Genomic DNA, 14,655 nt, shown 5'->3' with positions numbered 1-14,655 from the left:
GATTTGAAAGCATGCTTGCGAAACTATACTCAAAATCGGTAATTACAGTGATTTTAGACAGAAAGCGTGATGGTATACCTTTTTGCATTAATCACATTCTACAGTTGGAATCAAGTTTAAAGTTCTGAGAAGATCTAAGAAGCCAAAGCATGTAAAATATTTCAAATGCTTTGTCAGTTGTTGATCTGCCTTACACTGCGGGTTTCATTCAAGTTTCCGGAAGTTGTAGTATTTTTCATCAATGAATAATAACGAATTTGTTGCCTCAACCTGCCTGACCTGATGACAAACTATTTTGTGGAACATCGTCCTTCTTCATTCTTGCTGGTTGATCGAGCCTCAATTTCAAATGCTCTTAAGTTAGAAGATGGGCGATAAATTGAGTAGAAGCAGTGTACTGTCATTCCATAAGATCAGCTCGTAAAAAGATCGAAACACTGACTCATTTCAATCCTCGATCCAATTCAAACAACGATAAATCACGACAATAATTGCTCTCAATCAAACGTCGACAATGACCTACCAGATTTGGCGTCTGAAGAAAGTTCATCAAGTTGATCTCGCTCTTTTTGTCGGTCCATGGCGTACTCGGATTTTTCCGCCTCATTCTCCAGGAAATTCTATAGTTAGCCGCTTCCTTATATTAACCCGCCGAAGAATTAATTAAACTTAAATAATATCGAACAACGATCAAATTAATCCAGTGGTAAGGTACAATGAGTCTCTAACACTCATTTGGAACGTATTCGAGAACAAATAAGGCAGGTGGAGTGAGATTTCTCATGCTCAATAAATAACCGTTCAGTTTTCTAATCAGATAATTCTGTAACAACTCCTAATTTAATTCGTTCTGACCACTTTCATATCCAAATGAAACTGTGGGAATATTTCGATTTGCTTTCTAAGCTGTGATTTTCTTTCTGCAATTGAATCTAACTACTGAGATTGATGGATTGCACAATGATTCATTTCTTCTTTGAGTTAGCATATACAGTTATTGATACATAGGTATGTTTCATTACATAACGTCACATAGTTTAAAGTATACGTTTCTGTAATTCGTCAGAAGCATTTTGCAGAAAATTGATAAAAGAAACTAAAGGCGTTTTGTATTAATATTGGTATTTATATCCCTTTCAATTTGTTTGAAGAAAAAGACTCTCTTTCGGAATCCATTGCAAATATTCCGAATTAGAAGATATTACTTGAGATTTGTAATTTCAAACAAATATATTTCAATATCTTGAATTTTCAGGGTTTCAGTACGGTTAAAAAAACTGAAAAGTCGTTGAAACTAAAATTGATATATATTGGCTCTATAGCTCGTAATTCGCTGGTGAAGATATTATACTGTTAATTTCGCATGGACGCTTCTGCTAAAAATTAAGAAAGAGTCCATTAAACTTGATAATAACCCATTTCAATTAATTCCTTCTAATTATTCCAAATAAACGAGATTCGTATGGAAAACTCAAACTTATTTCATCGACTGCAAATTTTATATAACCTGAATTATATAGATACGTTGTTCAAGTTCATGGTTACATATTCAGACTGTTACCCATCTTTTCACTTAAATGGTGGAAGTTGAACGGAAGTGGTTTCCATCACCTACATTTCGTGTAATAAATTTTAAGTCAGTTGTGAGTTGAATGGCCGTGTAGTGGGTACTTCTTCCAGTGGTTTATGTGGAGTTTTTTTTTCATTTTAAGGGCACGGTGTATGCAGTCTTTGTGTTTATTATTTTGAGCGAAAAACACTTTCATCTGCAATAGGGTGAGTTTAATTGAATTTTAGAGTGAATTACTGTTGGGATGGGTTAGCTTTCGATGTACGAATTTTTGGAGGAAATTATTCATCATTGTCAATTTTTTCACAAATCATACGACGCTGCATAACATGTATAGAAACGAACTGATTGGAAAAACTTCTTTGTATATGGAAGGTTGTCAGTTAATCGATTTTTTCTCCTAATTCTTCTCCTATCAAATATAGTAGAACTTCTATAAAGTTACCACAAATTTTCAACTGCGCTATCAGCCACCTGTATGCCTCCTCAGGATTTGTCCCACATGGACCAAAACTAAACGTATCTTATGCATATTGGAAACATCCTCTTGAAAAATTATTCAAAAAACGGCATAATTTTGTCTGACCATAAGCTAGCATAACTTCCAAAACGTTACTTCATTCTAATGGGTCAATATAACCATTAGAAAATCGTCTTTTCGACTATTATTGCCGACATAATAGCCGATTTATGCGTACGGCTCGTCGAAAATTGATGTCCACTAAACGATGTCTTTAAAAAGGTCAACGAGTTCATTCGGTGGCACAAACCGATCAATTGAATTGTAGAAGGCTTGGGTTTGATGATAACGAGGCCGTTATGTAAGGTTCAGATATGAATATGTAGAATTTATGAAACTTTCTCACCTTTCATGAATTTGATACAAACTTGTTCTAATAAGTTTCATAGTTTTTTCACAAAATAGTGGATACCGAAGATCAGGATCACTTTTTACTCACTCTGTATAACACCTTCGTTGTTTGCAATGTCACCACTCTTCATTCAACGCATCTCAGCATCGTTGGAGGCTGCGTATCCGAGCAATTATTTAATTTTAATTTGACAACATCCTTTTTTATCTTAATACCAAGCCTATTTCATATTCAGTTCGCAATCTCAACGGCGTATAGTGTTCGATGTTCAATTAAAAATATTGGATGGAAATCTGGCGACCGAAGACTTATCTGATGGTTCTGGTTAGATGTTACAATCCCATTATTTTGCACTTAAGGAGTTGTTCAACACGTTTGGATTTTTAAATCGGGTTCGAGTTTCAGAATTATGAATGAAGAAGATAGAATCTGCGTGGTTGTATTAACCTCTGCATATACATATTATATTGAATGGATTATGAACCTAAGTGGCAAGCTCTGATACAAGAAGCTATATGCAGACGTTGGTTACTAGGGTGATTTGCTAACACGTTTTAGCTACAATGTTATTCCATTCATCGCTTTTGTACGGATTGTAGAAAAAATAGATTGAGGAAAAAGAAATCCATACTTTATTATGAAATCTAAGACATTATTTGGTATGTTTTGGATTGTGTGATTTGGGTCGAAGATTTTGAAAAATAGCTTCATAATGCCTCTCTCATGGAAGTTTTTGATAGATTTTCGTAATCTTCTCTTGATATCAATTTGTCCACTGAAGAAGTTTTAAAATGCAAGAAAAATATGATAATCGCTTGGTGTCAGGACCGGACTGTATAGAGAATACATCAAAACTTCCCATCCAAGCCCCTGGAGTTTCTGGGTAGACACTATAGACGAGTGTCATCTGGGGTTGTCCTGATAGAAAACAGCACCTTTCTTGATGGCCAATCCTGGCCTTTTTTGTCAAATTGCTAGCTTCAGATGGTCGAATCGTTGACAGTAGAGATTGATATGAATTCAGTGTTTAGCTATATTGAAGTAGCTAATAATGAATTATTCCTTTCTAACGGAACCTTCCTGTTTGAGCTGCTTCACCGTGCTTTGACCAAGATGGTTTTCGCCCATTTCTTATCCCCAGGTCACCAACCGTTTAAGAAATTGGTTTTGCTTCAAAAAAAGTCACAAAGTTCTAAAGAACAAATCATATTTTTCTGCAAAAACAAGATATAAGTCTTCCGCAGTTTTAACGAGATGGTTTCGCATGGCAACTTATAAAATGTGACAATCCGGTTGCTGCAAATTATCACTTCTTTTTTTCTCTCATATCGAAACTCCGATATAATTTTATATATATATGTAAAACCAAGAAATTCAACGAAAGAATTCTCCGGAAACAATTGCTTTCATTCCCGCAAACGAACGTGAGCGAATTAAAGAATTTCCATTTCAAAGAACGTAGAATTGCTAGAGCATGAATTCGTGCATATGAAAGCAACGAACTTTATTAAAAGATATGGTCAAAATGGAATATTATGATAAAATGTCTTCATTTCCATAGGTTGAAAGTATTGAATAAGATTCAAATGTTAATGCAATCACGTAACACTATTTTGTTGCATGTCAATTTTTATTGAATGAAAAACTAAGAACATCGTCCAATAATTGATCAGTCCCCTATTGATTACACTCTTCGTGATATCGAAATTGATTTAATTTTTTTAAGAAGCTTGCAATTCGTGGTATGAACCTATACTGAAGGCGGACATGGGCAGAATAATTTTTTATCCACTTATATGCAACCAGTCTCAAGGCGGACTTGGGTATCAGAGGGTTATATTAGCAGAATTCGTCTAGCATTTTAGATTGCAATCTTGCAGCTTTCATCTTTGGGTAAACTATTCGAAGGGCTTCTACTTATCTGGTAGAAGAGAGTAGATAATATGTTGCAACAAATCTATAGATGGAGGTCCTGCACCTCATTTTAATCTGTGTTTAAAACTTCAACCCCCTTTAGTGTTTTGATTTCCATGTCAGTGATTTTTTCTTTAATTCATGCGCATTTCAGCCCTGAAGAAACCTGATTGAAAATGTATAGTCAGCAAATGGCGTGCATATTGATAAAACCAGCACAATCGTTTGTCTGAACGCAACTACAAATAGGTCTTCCACTATCTCCTACGCAGGTGAAAGATCGACTATCAAAACCCCAACCACCAACATAAGAGCATCACAATGCAATTACGGATAACATACTATCGTGCTTTGAAATTAATGACTTCAAACTATCTCTCACGGGACAATGAACTATTTAAATGAGATAATTGACTGAGAATATCATTAATTACCTCTTCACTTTTCTGCATCGGCTAATGTACCGCACAATGCAAATAATCTGCCAATGCACACCGATTCCAGGTGAAAGTTATTATTGTCTTCATGTTAATTGAATCTCCTGTTTATTGAAAGATGAATGATTCAACCAATGTGGTCGGTTCAATGACATTGTGGTGCTAACGACGCGGTGTAGTTGTGATATGAAGATAAGGAGGGTATTACAGAAAACCATCCTTTATGTAATCTTAATTAAGAGGACACCATTTGATGATGGTTCCTTCAAAATCTTCAGGAATATATTAATATTACTAAAACATGTTTGATTTGATATCCTCATTATTATAATGAACAAGGAGTTCACTCTATTTTAAAAAATATATCTCATTGCAAAGATTGACACAAATGAAATAAATGTAATTGTATTTTCTTTCTTTCTTCAGCTTCTTTTGGGGCATATAAACTCCTTTTCATTGCTTCCAATTCATTCGTGTTTTATGATGTCTTCATTAAAGAGCTCATCAACTCGTTTATGCGAGAAGATTTTATTACAAGATTTTCAGAAATTCACCGCATCGAACTTTCTTGAAGGCGGTTCCAGTATTCGATCTGATTCTGGTAATTGCGCTCGTTAAACCCTTGAAAATTCAATTGGTGATTTCATGAACACGTGCTGAAAAAGTGATAAAGAATTCGGCTATAACTCCAGTATTGATCCACATAATTAAGAAATCTTTTCTTGTGTGGTTTCTACCCACCAGATGTACATTTTTCAACTTGCGTCGAATTGCAGGACTGGCAAATATCGATTTCTTGGAAATCAAAGGATGCCCCGTAGAATTTTATACCTGCTCGATCAAATTATTGCTAATTTCATGCTGAATCCAAATTCATATCCCAATAAAATTAATTTGATGATTATAGGTGGCAGATGGCACTGCATTATGATTATTTAAATGAAGCTATATTGGGCATCAACGCTGATGAATATTCAGTACCTAATCTCTTATGGCAATATACCACAGATGGATATCGCCATTGTTCTATTGAATACGTATTATATTAGTTGAAATGATCGAATTTCATATTCCGCCCATTCATGAGAACATAATAACTGTTCAGTCGACACGTTGATGTATTTCAAATTGTTTTTCGTTTATGATTCTCAACAATGAACCTTTTAATCAACTTCAAGAAAAACCTAAAACTGATTTTTACGGATCACGTTTCAAAAACTGTAAATCCCGAAAAACTTAACATAATGAATCCATTCTTGTCAAGCATGAAAACTTACCAAGACACTGCTGGTAATAAATTGCAGAGATGTGGTTTCTAACAACGATTTTTTCTGCTTAGGATCCAATATACTTCGTACAACTTTACAAGATAAAGAATATTGAGATGAAATATGAAATTTCTGATACTATTGAAGCTATAGTCACGCATTTTGATTTCGTTTCAGCTATATTGTGTTGAGATTTTCGTAGTTTTCGTATTATTCATACGTATTCATTCTTTTTTCATCTGAATGGGACAAAAATTGAAAATGAAGAGCTCCACCTCAATATTCAACGAACTTCAATGTATTTCTCATAAACTTTTGAGTCTCCGATAAAGCTTATATTTACTAGTACAACTCATTAGATACAAAGAAATGTGTTTTGTGATTCGTCATTGTCTCCTAGTTGTGAAAAGTGGGATTGCTTCAACCCAAATGGATGTTTGTTAACAACTAGCGCATACGCCATTCTGCAACGCCAAGCTTAACTATATTTTTGAATCCCTGGCATCTTTCAGTTCTGTAGGTAGTTACGAGGATAATTCTTCCTCGGCGTATTCGATGGTTGTGAAATTGTTCCTAGTCAAAGTGATGGTTCTGATACCGTTTTCCTACATAATTTTTAAGCTGTACAACACAGTACGAACAGCAAACCAATTGTGACAAATTTGTATACAATTTTACTGATGAGTTTTCATTTCCTTTTTTACAGTGGTATTTTTCAGTGTAAGCCGTGTTCTGCCATCGAAAGAGAACATTTCATAAAAAATCGTTTTGTTCACAAGACAATAAGCGAAAGGGGCATCCTTTTGATTATTCTTCTCTCCAGACGAAAACCAATTGGTTCATTATTTTTAAACAAATGCATTTGTTTGACTGAGCCATCACGAGATAAAGTGTTTGTCTCATTTTTTCCGTAGCTTTCTTGTAATAAAGGCACACACGATCTAGGGACTTAATAGGGTCTATTTTAACATTGAGTATTAATACCCAATGATTTTATCCATGATTCCTTCAGCTACGTCGTCTAGAACTATGTATAACACCTCTGACGTGATATTTTGTGGAACAAGCTCTACTTTCTTGCTGAAAGAGTACTCATCTCAGTAGCCTGTATAGTACCGAATGGCATAGCTTTATTTATTGTAAGATGTGTATAAATATGATATAGTCTCACGTATATCGAGATTTGTAACTGATTCGTAGACGTTTCACAGGAGATGATGATCTTAGCACCTACCATTGTTGTTATCTGCATCCAAATATATCTATAGTTGTCAGTTTCGACTCCTCGATATGACATTCATTCGTATCATAAATAAAACCACTTTTTCCCCCATCTAATATGTTACATTTTGTGCAGCTTCCATAACTTCGAATAATACGGTCCTTTTTCTTCCCTACACTCCCTCAAATGTATCTACTATTCAATTCCCCACAAAGGTCAAGCTACTAAATCTTTTTCTTGAGATTTCTGCTATATCTGTACAACCAGTTTCGCATATGGGTTTACGACGGCCAGATCCTAGTGCGAAATCTCCCGCCATAACCATACAACATAATGAATCCCAAGAAATTGTCGGTCCTTATCGCCTTCATCATCATCATCATAATTCCGAAGCCGGCTGCTCCTCGGCAAACCCATGACCCAGGCCGGGTAAAAGTGTGAAATTGGAATACTCTGAAACGACGCAGGAATTTCAAGAGCCATCGGCGTGCCAGGATCGGAAAGTGAAAACTGTTATTTTCATTGCAGAAACCGATAGGCAGGTACACGCCACGTCGTATAAGATCATTTCATTATGCGGCTGAAATTCATCCCGATTCGATGATAATCTGAGCCTCGGCAACGCATCTGGTTGCCTCATGCATCCAAATGGTATAATTACAGATGTAATTAACTCTAAAGTATAAGGCTTCAGCGGAAATTGCACTTTTTCTAATGACTCCTCTCGATTGCAATGCTCTTGGATATCCGCATAATAATAGACAAATCGGAGATTTCCCGCCGCCCCCTTGTCCCCCTACGATTGTACAAATGAACGAGATTCATATAACTTCGAGGTTTAGTGGTGCGCTCGCAGTGACCGCAAAATATGATGCTGCGGGACCAGTCCGATGAAAAAAAATAAGTAAACATCGAATGCTAACTCGATATCGATGCCTGTTTTCTTTGCTCATTCGTTCACGTGGAATAGCTAGATTGAAAAACGTTAAATTAATATTAGATTCAAGGGCGGTTCAAGTGGGGGGCATGCCCCCTCTCACATTTGGACCTACTATGATTTTTCTGGGAGACACAAGCGTCGAAATATGTCCTTCGAAATACATATTCCGAAAAAGGTGGGGCCACAACAAAATTCATCAAGACCTTACTACAGTTGCACTGAAGTCGAAGAAATTTCGAGATTTATTACTAGACGAGTTGCTTCTTCAGAATATGTATCATATTCAGATCTATGATGATTTTTCTGGCAGATACGCGTGTCAAAAGTTGACCTTCGAAAAATACATAGGTGTCTGTCTTCTGCCTCTGTAATAGAAGAATTCGAGATTATGTTAGCTTATAAAAATATACCCGTAAATTAAGCATGATATACATTATTTTATACGTTAAAATAGTGAATGTGTTGAACCCCCACGATCACTACACAGTAAAAATATAAAAAACCCTATTCTCAAAATTAATTCCTCTATATGTACGAGGATATATTGAGAAATTCTGCCTTCTATAGAACCAAACAAAATTTTAATGTCAAAATATTTTTATTACTCAAAATATTCTTCTCTTAATTGGATACATTTATTACAGCGAACCTGATACGTCTCTAGACTTTTCAAAAAAAATTTCTTCTTGCTCTGCAAACCAGACCTCCACAGCTTTTATTACCTCCTCGTTGGAAGAAAATTCACAACTTTTTAAACTTTGTTTCAGTTGAGGAATGAGATGATAGAAGGATAGAGCCAATTCTGGTGAATAAGGGGGGGGTGTTCTAGAAATTCAAACCCCAAATCACAAATTCTTTGCATGGCAACCTGAGATTTGTGTGCAGGGGCGTTGTCCTGCAAAAACAAAACACCTTTGGATAACTTTCCGCGTCTTTTCTCTTAAATTTTTTCCCGTAGAGTGGTCAGTAATGTCGAATAATAATCTCCGGTTATTGTTCTACCCTTATACAAAAAATAAATCGTGATTACTCCATGGCAATCCCAATAAAGTGAAGCAAAAACTTTTCCAGCAGATTTTTGGACACGAAACTTCTTAGGTCTTGGAGAACCAAAGTGTCGCCATTCCATCGATTATTGCTTTATGTCTGGATCGTAGAAATGTACCCAAATCTCATCCATAGTAACAATTTGGTTTAAAAAGTCTACATCGTTTTCAAATCGAGCACAGATCGAACGCGATGCTTCTCTATCCTTGCACGCATTTCTAATGATGTGATTTATTCTTTCAAGGTCCAAAATTCCTGTCTGTTTCTTATGACTAAAGCCTACCAAAGTTACAGCTGAAGAACCTCATTTATGCATTCCAAAAAATTTTTGTAGGACCACTGACCAAGAAGATATTTTCTTTGTCACTGGCTATTTTCGAAACTCAATGACTTAAAATCCCATATAGAATTGCTCATATTGTGATATCTTCATAAATACTCTCCCCGAGAATACACGGGTACAATCTCACGTAGATTTACCACACCCTAATTTAACCTTCGCCTTGTATGATTCCAAAACGATTCATCGAACAGAAAAGAAAACATTTAAATCATTCGTTTCCATTGTGGGACCATGCCATTTCGTTCCTTTATTTTTCTTCTTTTTTCCAGAATATTTGGTCAGCTCTGGCTCGCCCCCTACCCGCGACAAATTAAGATGCGACGATAAGGCCCGGGTCAGACGAGATTGGCGACACGAGAGACTTCGGGATATAGCCACTGCACTGACAGACAGATCGCCAGAATCCAGTTTGGCTCTACCTGCAGAGGGATTGCTCCACCTCAAAAAGGTAAAGAAAAAATAGGCAGGTTTCCTGTCGCTGTTTTGTAATCTGTGCTTTATTTGCTATTCTATTCCGTTACATTGGTAGAAATGGTAAGGCTCGAAATGTTTGGATTTGTATCCCAGAAGGGTTTCGAATTCGAACAAAGTTATGGCATACAAGGTGTTTTCAAAGGTGAGGCTTTTTTTGACAGAAGGTAGAACTCATCAAAATAAGTCGTTTAACCAAAAATTGTCCATATAAATTATCCAAGATGGCTGAGATACGACCCCTAGAAGTTCGACAAAATTTCATTGAATTTCAAATACGGAATTGTGGAAGGTGCCTCCGGCATAGCAAAAACGAAAGAATACATAAAAACAATGAATGGTTCAGTACCAAGTTCATCGGATTAGATGCATCAGGTCACTTTTGAGAGAATCATAATTGTTGTATCGTGCAATTTAGGGTGAAAAAAAATGTAGAAATAGAGGCAGTTTCTTGAAAGTGCTTATGTTAGTTATGTTGAAAAAGTGCTGTGATGTTTCCCCATTTCATCCCATTTTTACGACGGTTGTTGGAATGTTCGAACAAGAAGATTGTAATGCGCATTGTGAAAAAATTCGTGAATAATTTAGACGAATTTTACTGGTGAAATTTTGAAGTATTATTCTATTTTTTACACTTGTGCCTAAGTCTCTTCTGTCAGTTGGTATCGAAATGAGCCATTTCATAGAATCGTGTAAGTTACTAAAAAACAATGAGAACATTTCGGCAATCCTAAGTTTCCATTTTCATTACACGTAAATATCGTATGAGCCAATATCCTAAACCAAACCACATGGTCGAATCAGGAGATAAGTTTTCCCAATGCTTTGCGGTAATTCAGCTAACAAACGGTTTAGAGTCGTATTAGGATCTATTTCAGCAATCATTTTCAATTATTTCTTCAACTTTGTAATTTTGAAAGTTTTGTTTAAGTGATTTTTTGTGAAACGCTTCATTTTAACCAGTTTTAACTTCTGTTGAAAAAAAGCCTGACCTTCAAACACCCTGTATATAGAAATGGGAACGAAAAACAAGCTCTCTCTATGAGAATTTGATTTGAATAGGTCCATTTAATTATTTTCTCACAGATTTTAATCTAAACATCTAGCTTAAAATTGTCCAAAATTCATATTTACTCGGAAAGTTGGCCAAATCAAAAAATATTGGACATTACTGATATCTTCTGCTTTTCCAACTGGTTGCAGAAATAGCAATCCTTCAATTCCTGATTTTCTATGAGTTTTCTTGATTGATACAAATTACGAAAATCTTATAATGATAATAAAGAACAACTGCACTGAATTTGGATGCTTGAACCATCTCCTCGCCTGTTTGGATGAATTTCAAGTATTCACCTTATGTTTTCAGGGTTGGTTGTGGCTGAAAACCCCAGAAGGCGAATGGGTGCGTCGTTGGATCGTCCTGTGCGTTCCAACCTTGAACATATACCAAGACCAAGATGAACAGGCCACGCCTGAGTTCACAGTAGAGCTATCCTCGGTCTCCAGCTACAACGAAGTGGCTACAGAGAGCAAGTACGGTTTCGAACTCCACTGGTCGAATCAATCCGTCACTTTGAGCGCCGTTACCGCTGGCATCAGGTCCAACTGGTTGGAGGCTCTGAAAAAGGCCTGCCCTGCGACACCTTCTGACAGTTCGAATTCGCCAACCACACCGCGTTCCGTTTTCCTGTCCAGCGACGATGAGTACAAAACGGCTTCGGAAAACGACAGGAGGTTCTCTGGAGATTGGAGCGAGCTACCACCATCGCCGCCACTGACCAAATTCGCAGCGGCAAGGCTGAAGGACAGGTCTAGGATCAGAGGGAGGCTGCCCAGGTGTCAATCTAGGCAAAATACCGTGGACAGCACATCGACCGACGAACTGGATTCGGTGAGAGAGACGGAGCACGTGGAACTGAGCAACACCTTGAACAGGCAGAATTTGGAGATACACGATCTGCAGACGCAGCTGTCGAAGGCGCTCAGAGATAAGGGGGAACTGGAAGAAGAAATTGCTAGGTATGGTACAGTGTGTAGTAGGGAATACTTCTTCTGACGAAAATGATGTATTTTTTATCAGATATCTTTGAAACGTCACATTTTGAAATAACCATTTCAAGCGTTTCCCAAAAAAAATTATTTTAAGCACTTGAAAATGAAAAATAAAAATGGGTATTTAAAGTTCAAAGCGTTTTGTGAGAATTGCACAAGCTGGAAACATCGACTGAAATATGCCTTGATAATAAAGAACAAATGCATTATCTTGATGAGATAGACAAAGATGGCTGTATATGAAGTCTGCGACGCACGAGGAAGGTCGTAAAATTTTATGGGATTTTTATGGCCGGTTGCGGTTGAAGCTCACCAATAAGTACGCGCCTGTAGATCAACAGCTGTTAGGTATTTTATAAACAAGCTGATCGGACATTGTTCTTTTCATTGTCTTGTATGCGCTGTTGCCAAATCGTAATCTCCGCACAAAGCGATTTAAATTTTAAAACCCCATATTTGAAGGATGGTTTTGAATAGTTTCCGCGGTGAATTTGAAAAAATCATGAATGAAACTCATAATTATTCAGTTCAAACTTGCATATGCAGGGATAACCCAAATTGAGGAGAATTCCCCATTATAAACGGTGGCTACATGAAATGTTTTCCATCAGAGAAATGTTTCTAGCGACATTTTGTCATACTCAATTCATGAAAAAAGACTCTTAAATGAAGGCAAAATTTTTGAGAACCTCCAATTGGCACATTATTTCGAGAAGGTTAAGGTTTTTCAGTTTACTTCCATCATTGGCATGACTAAAGAACTTGTAAGAAGTAATCGTTTAAATGAAATAAGTTTTCTGCAGAACTTGAAACAATAACATAACTATCGAAGTTCATTTCATTCTCGAATCCATTTATGATATATCTTTCGCCAATATTCGATAAAACTCAGTTCACCTTTCATCAAGATCTTAGTAATTCTTGTATTTGAGAACGATTGCACTTTCATTTTAGGATGAACCCTAATGATGAGGATGCCACTGAATGGCCTGGGTGTGTATAACAATTGTAGGATGCTAGGATGCTTCAAATCAACTAACTAATTCGTTCCAGTATTTTTGTTCTATTAACTAGCGGTATTTCTCGTCTTTTTAGGAAGCTCTTCATGTTTCGTAGAAGTTAAGTTTTGGATTTTATGGATGATTTTTGTCGAGATGAAAGAAGCATCAATGAAATATTGGGTTGTCGATAAATTGAAAAGCAGAAAGTTCTTTGAAATACATAAAGAATTGTTTCAATAGATACTTCCACAGGGTTTCGCATAAGTTTGGAATAAAATCAATTGGTATTTCTTCAACTAATAACTGAAAATGAAAACGCTAAAACCTGTCAATTGATTTCTTATATACCCTCATTTTCTCTCAATAAAATTTAATATTATTCTATTATTCATGATCTCCATTAAAGATGAATTTTTCACCACTACAGAGGTGTTTCGCGAAGATTTCAAAATTATGAGGAAAATATATCTAGAAAAATAAACTACCTACTGTATTCTTGTCTTATTTTGGACTGAAGAATCATTTCATTACAAGAACGCTTTTTACATTCCATAACGTCTTTTCATGATGTTTCATAAACTAGGTTAGTCAAAACGATAATCGAAAGAAATTCATTTTTACATAAAACAACCCGAAGAAGTGATGTATGTCATTTGAAAGGAACGAATTGTTAGTTGACATAGTTGGCATTGAATCTTTAGGCATCACACAAAGCTTTCATGAATTCCTTCCATTTTAATAAATGAAATTGAACAATGTTCTCGCTTTTCAGGCTGAAGAAAATTCAATCTGAAGCAATGACTTACGAAAAGAGGATAAAGGACCTGATCGCCAACTTCGAGAAGACGGAAAAGGAATTGAATCAGAGGAACTCGCAGACGGAGGTGAAATTCACGAAGGAACAAAAAACCCTCCAGCATCAACTTCTCGAAGCGAAGGAGAAAACGAGGAGTTACGAGGAAAAAGTCGGTCTGTTATCTAGGGAATTGCAGACGAAGCAACATGTGATATTAGGTTTACAAGAGGACTTGTCCAATGCGAACGAGAGGTACCAGAGGATCGCCCAGGAAAACGAACGACTCACCAAAAGGTTACAAGAAGTCGAGAGTCGGTACCTGGTGAGGAATCCGAAGCAAACGGATTCTTTGACGAGTCTAACCGACATAAATTTGGATATCGACATCGAAGATTTAGGAACGCATGAACTGAAGGAGTACGCCTTGGACCTGAAGAGTCGGTTCGAAAGAGCTATCTTGGAAATACAGGCAATAAAGAGGAGATTGAAGGAGGCGAACGAAAATTTTGACAGGATGGAAATAGTCAATTTCAGCTTGGAGGAAAGCATGAAAATAATGAAGGAAGAGAGCGAAGCCGAGGTCAATTTGTTAGTTAATAGGTTGGAGCACTTGACCTCCAAGTTGAATGCGGTGGAGAAGCAACTTCGAAGTAAATCTAAGACTGAACAGAGAGAGAAGAGGCGTTCTTTATCTCTCAAAGGTAAGTTTTGATGAGAGTCAA

General features: G+C 36.5%; 1 protein-coding gene across 1 annotated transcript in view; it reads left to right on the top strand.

Moving 5' to 3' along the window:
- Positions 1 to 14,655, top strand: part of LOC123310696 (protein outspread) — a 128,442-nt gene that overhangs the window by 110,439 nt on the left and 3,348 nt on the right. The window contains exons 6-8 of the mRNA XM_044894308.1: positions 9,883 to 10,061; positions 11,451 to 12,103; positions 13,910 to 14,634. Of these exons, the coding sequence (XP_044750243.1) occupies positions 9,883 to 10,061; positions 11,451 to 12,103; positions 13,910 to 14,634 (1,557 nt within the window). The remainder of the gene's footprint in view (positions 1 to 9,882; positions 10,062 to 11,450; positions 12,104 to 13,909; positions 14,635 to 14,655) is intronic.

Source organism: Coccinella septempunctata, chromosome 4 (genome assembly GCF_907165205.1).
Source record: "Coccinella septempunctata chromosome 4, icCocSept1.1, whole genome shotgun sequence".
NCBI lineage: Eukaryota > Metazoa > Arthropoda > Insecta > Coleoptera > Coccinellidae > Coccinella > Coccinella septempunctata.
This window is presented reverse-complemented; position numbering and strand designations above follow the sequence as displayed.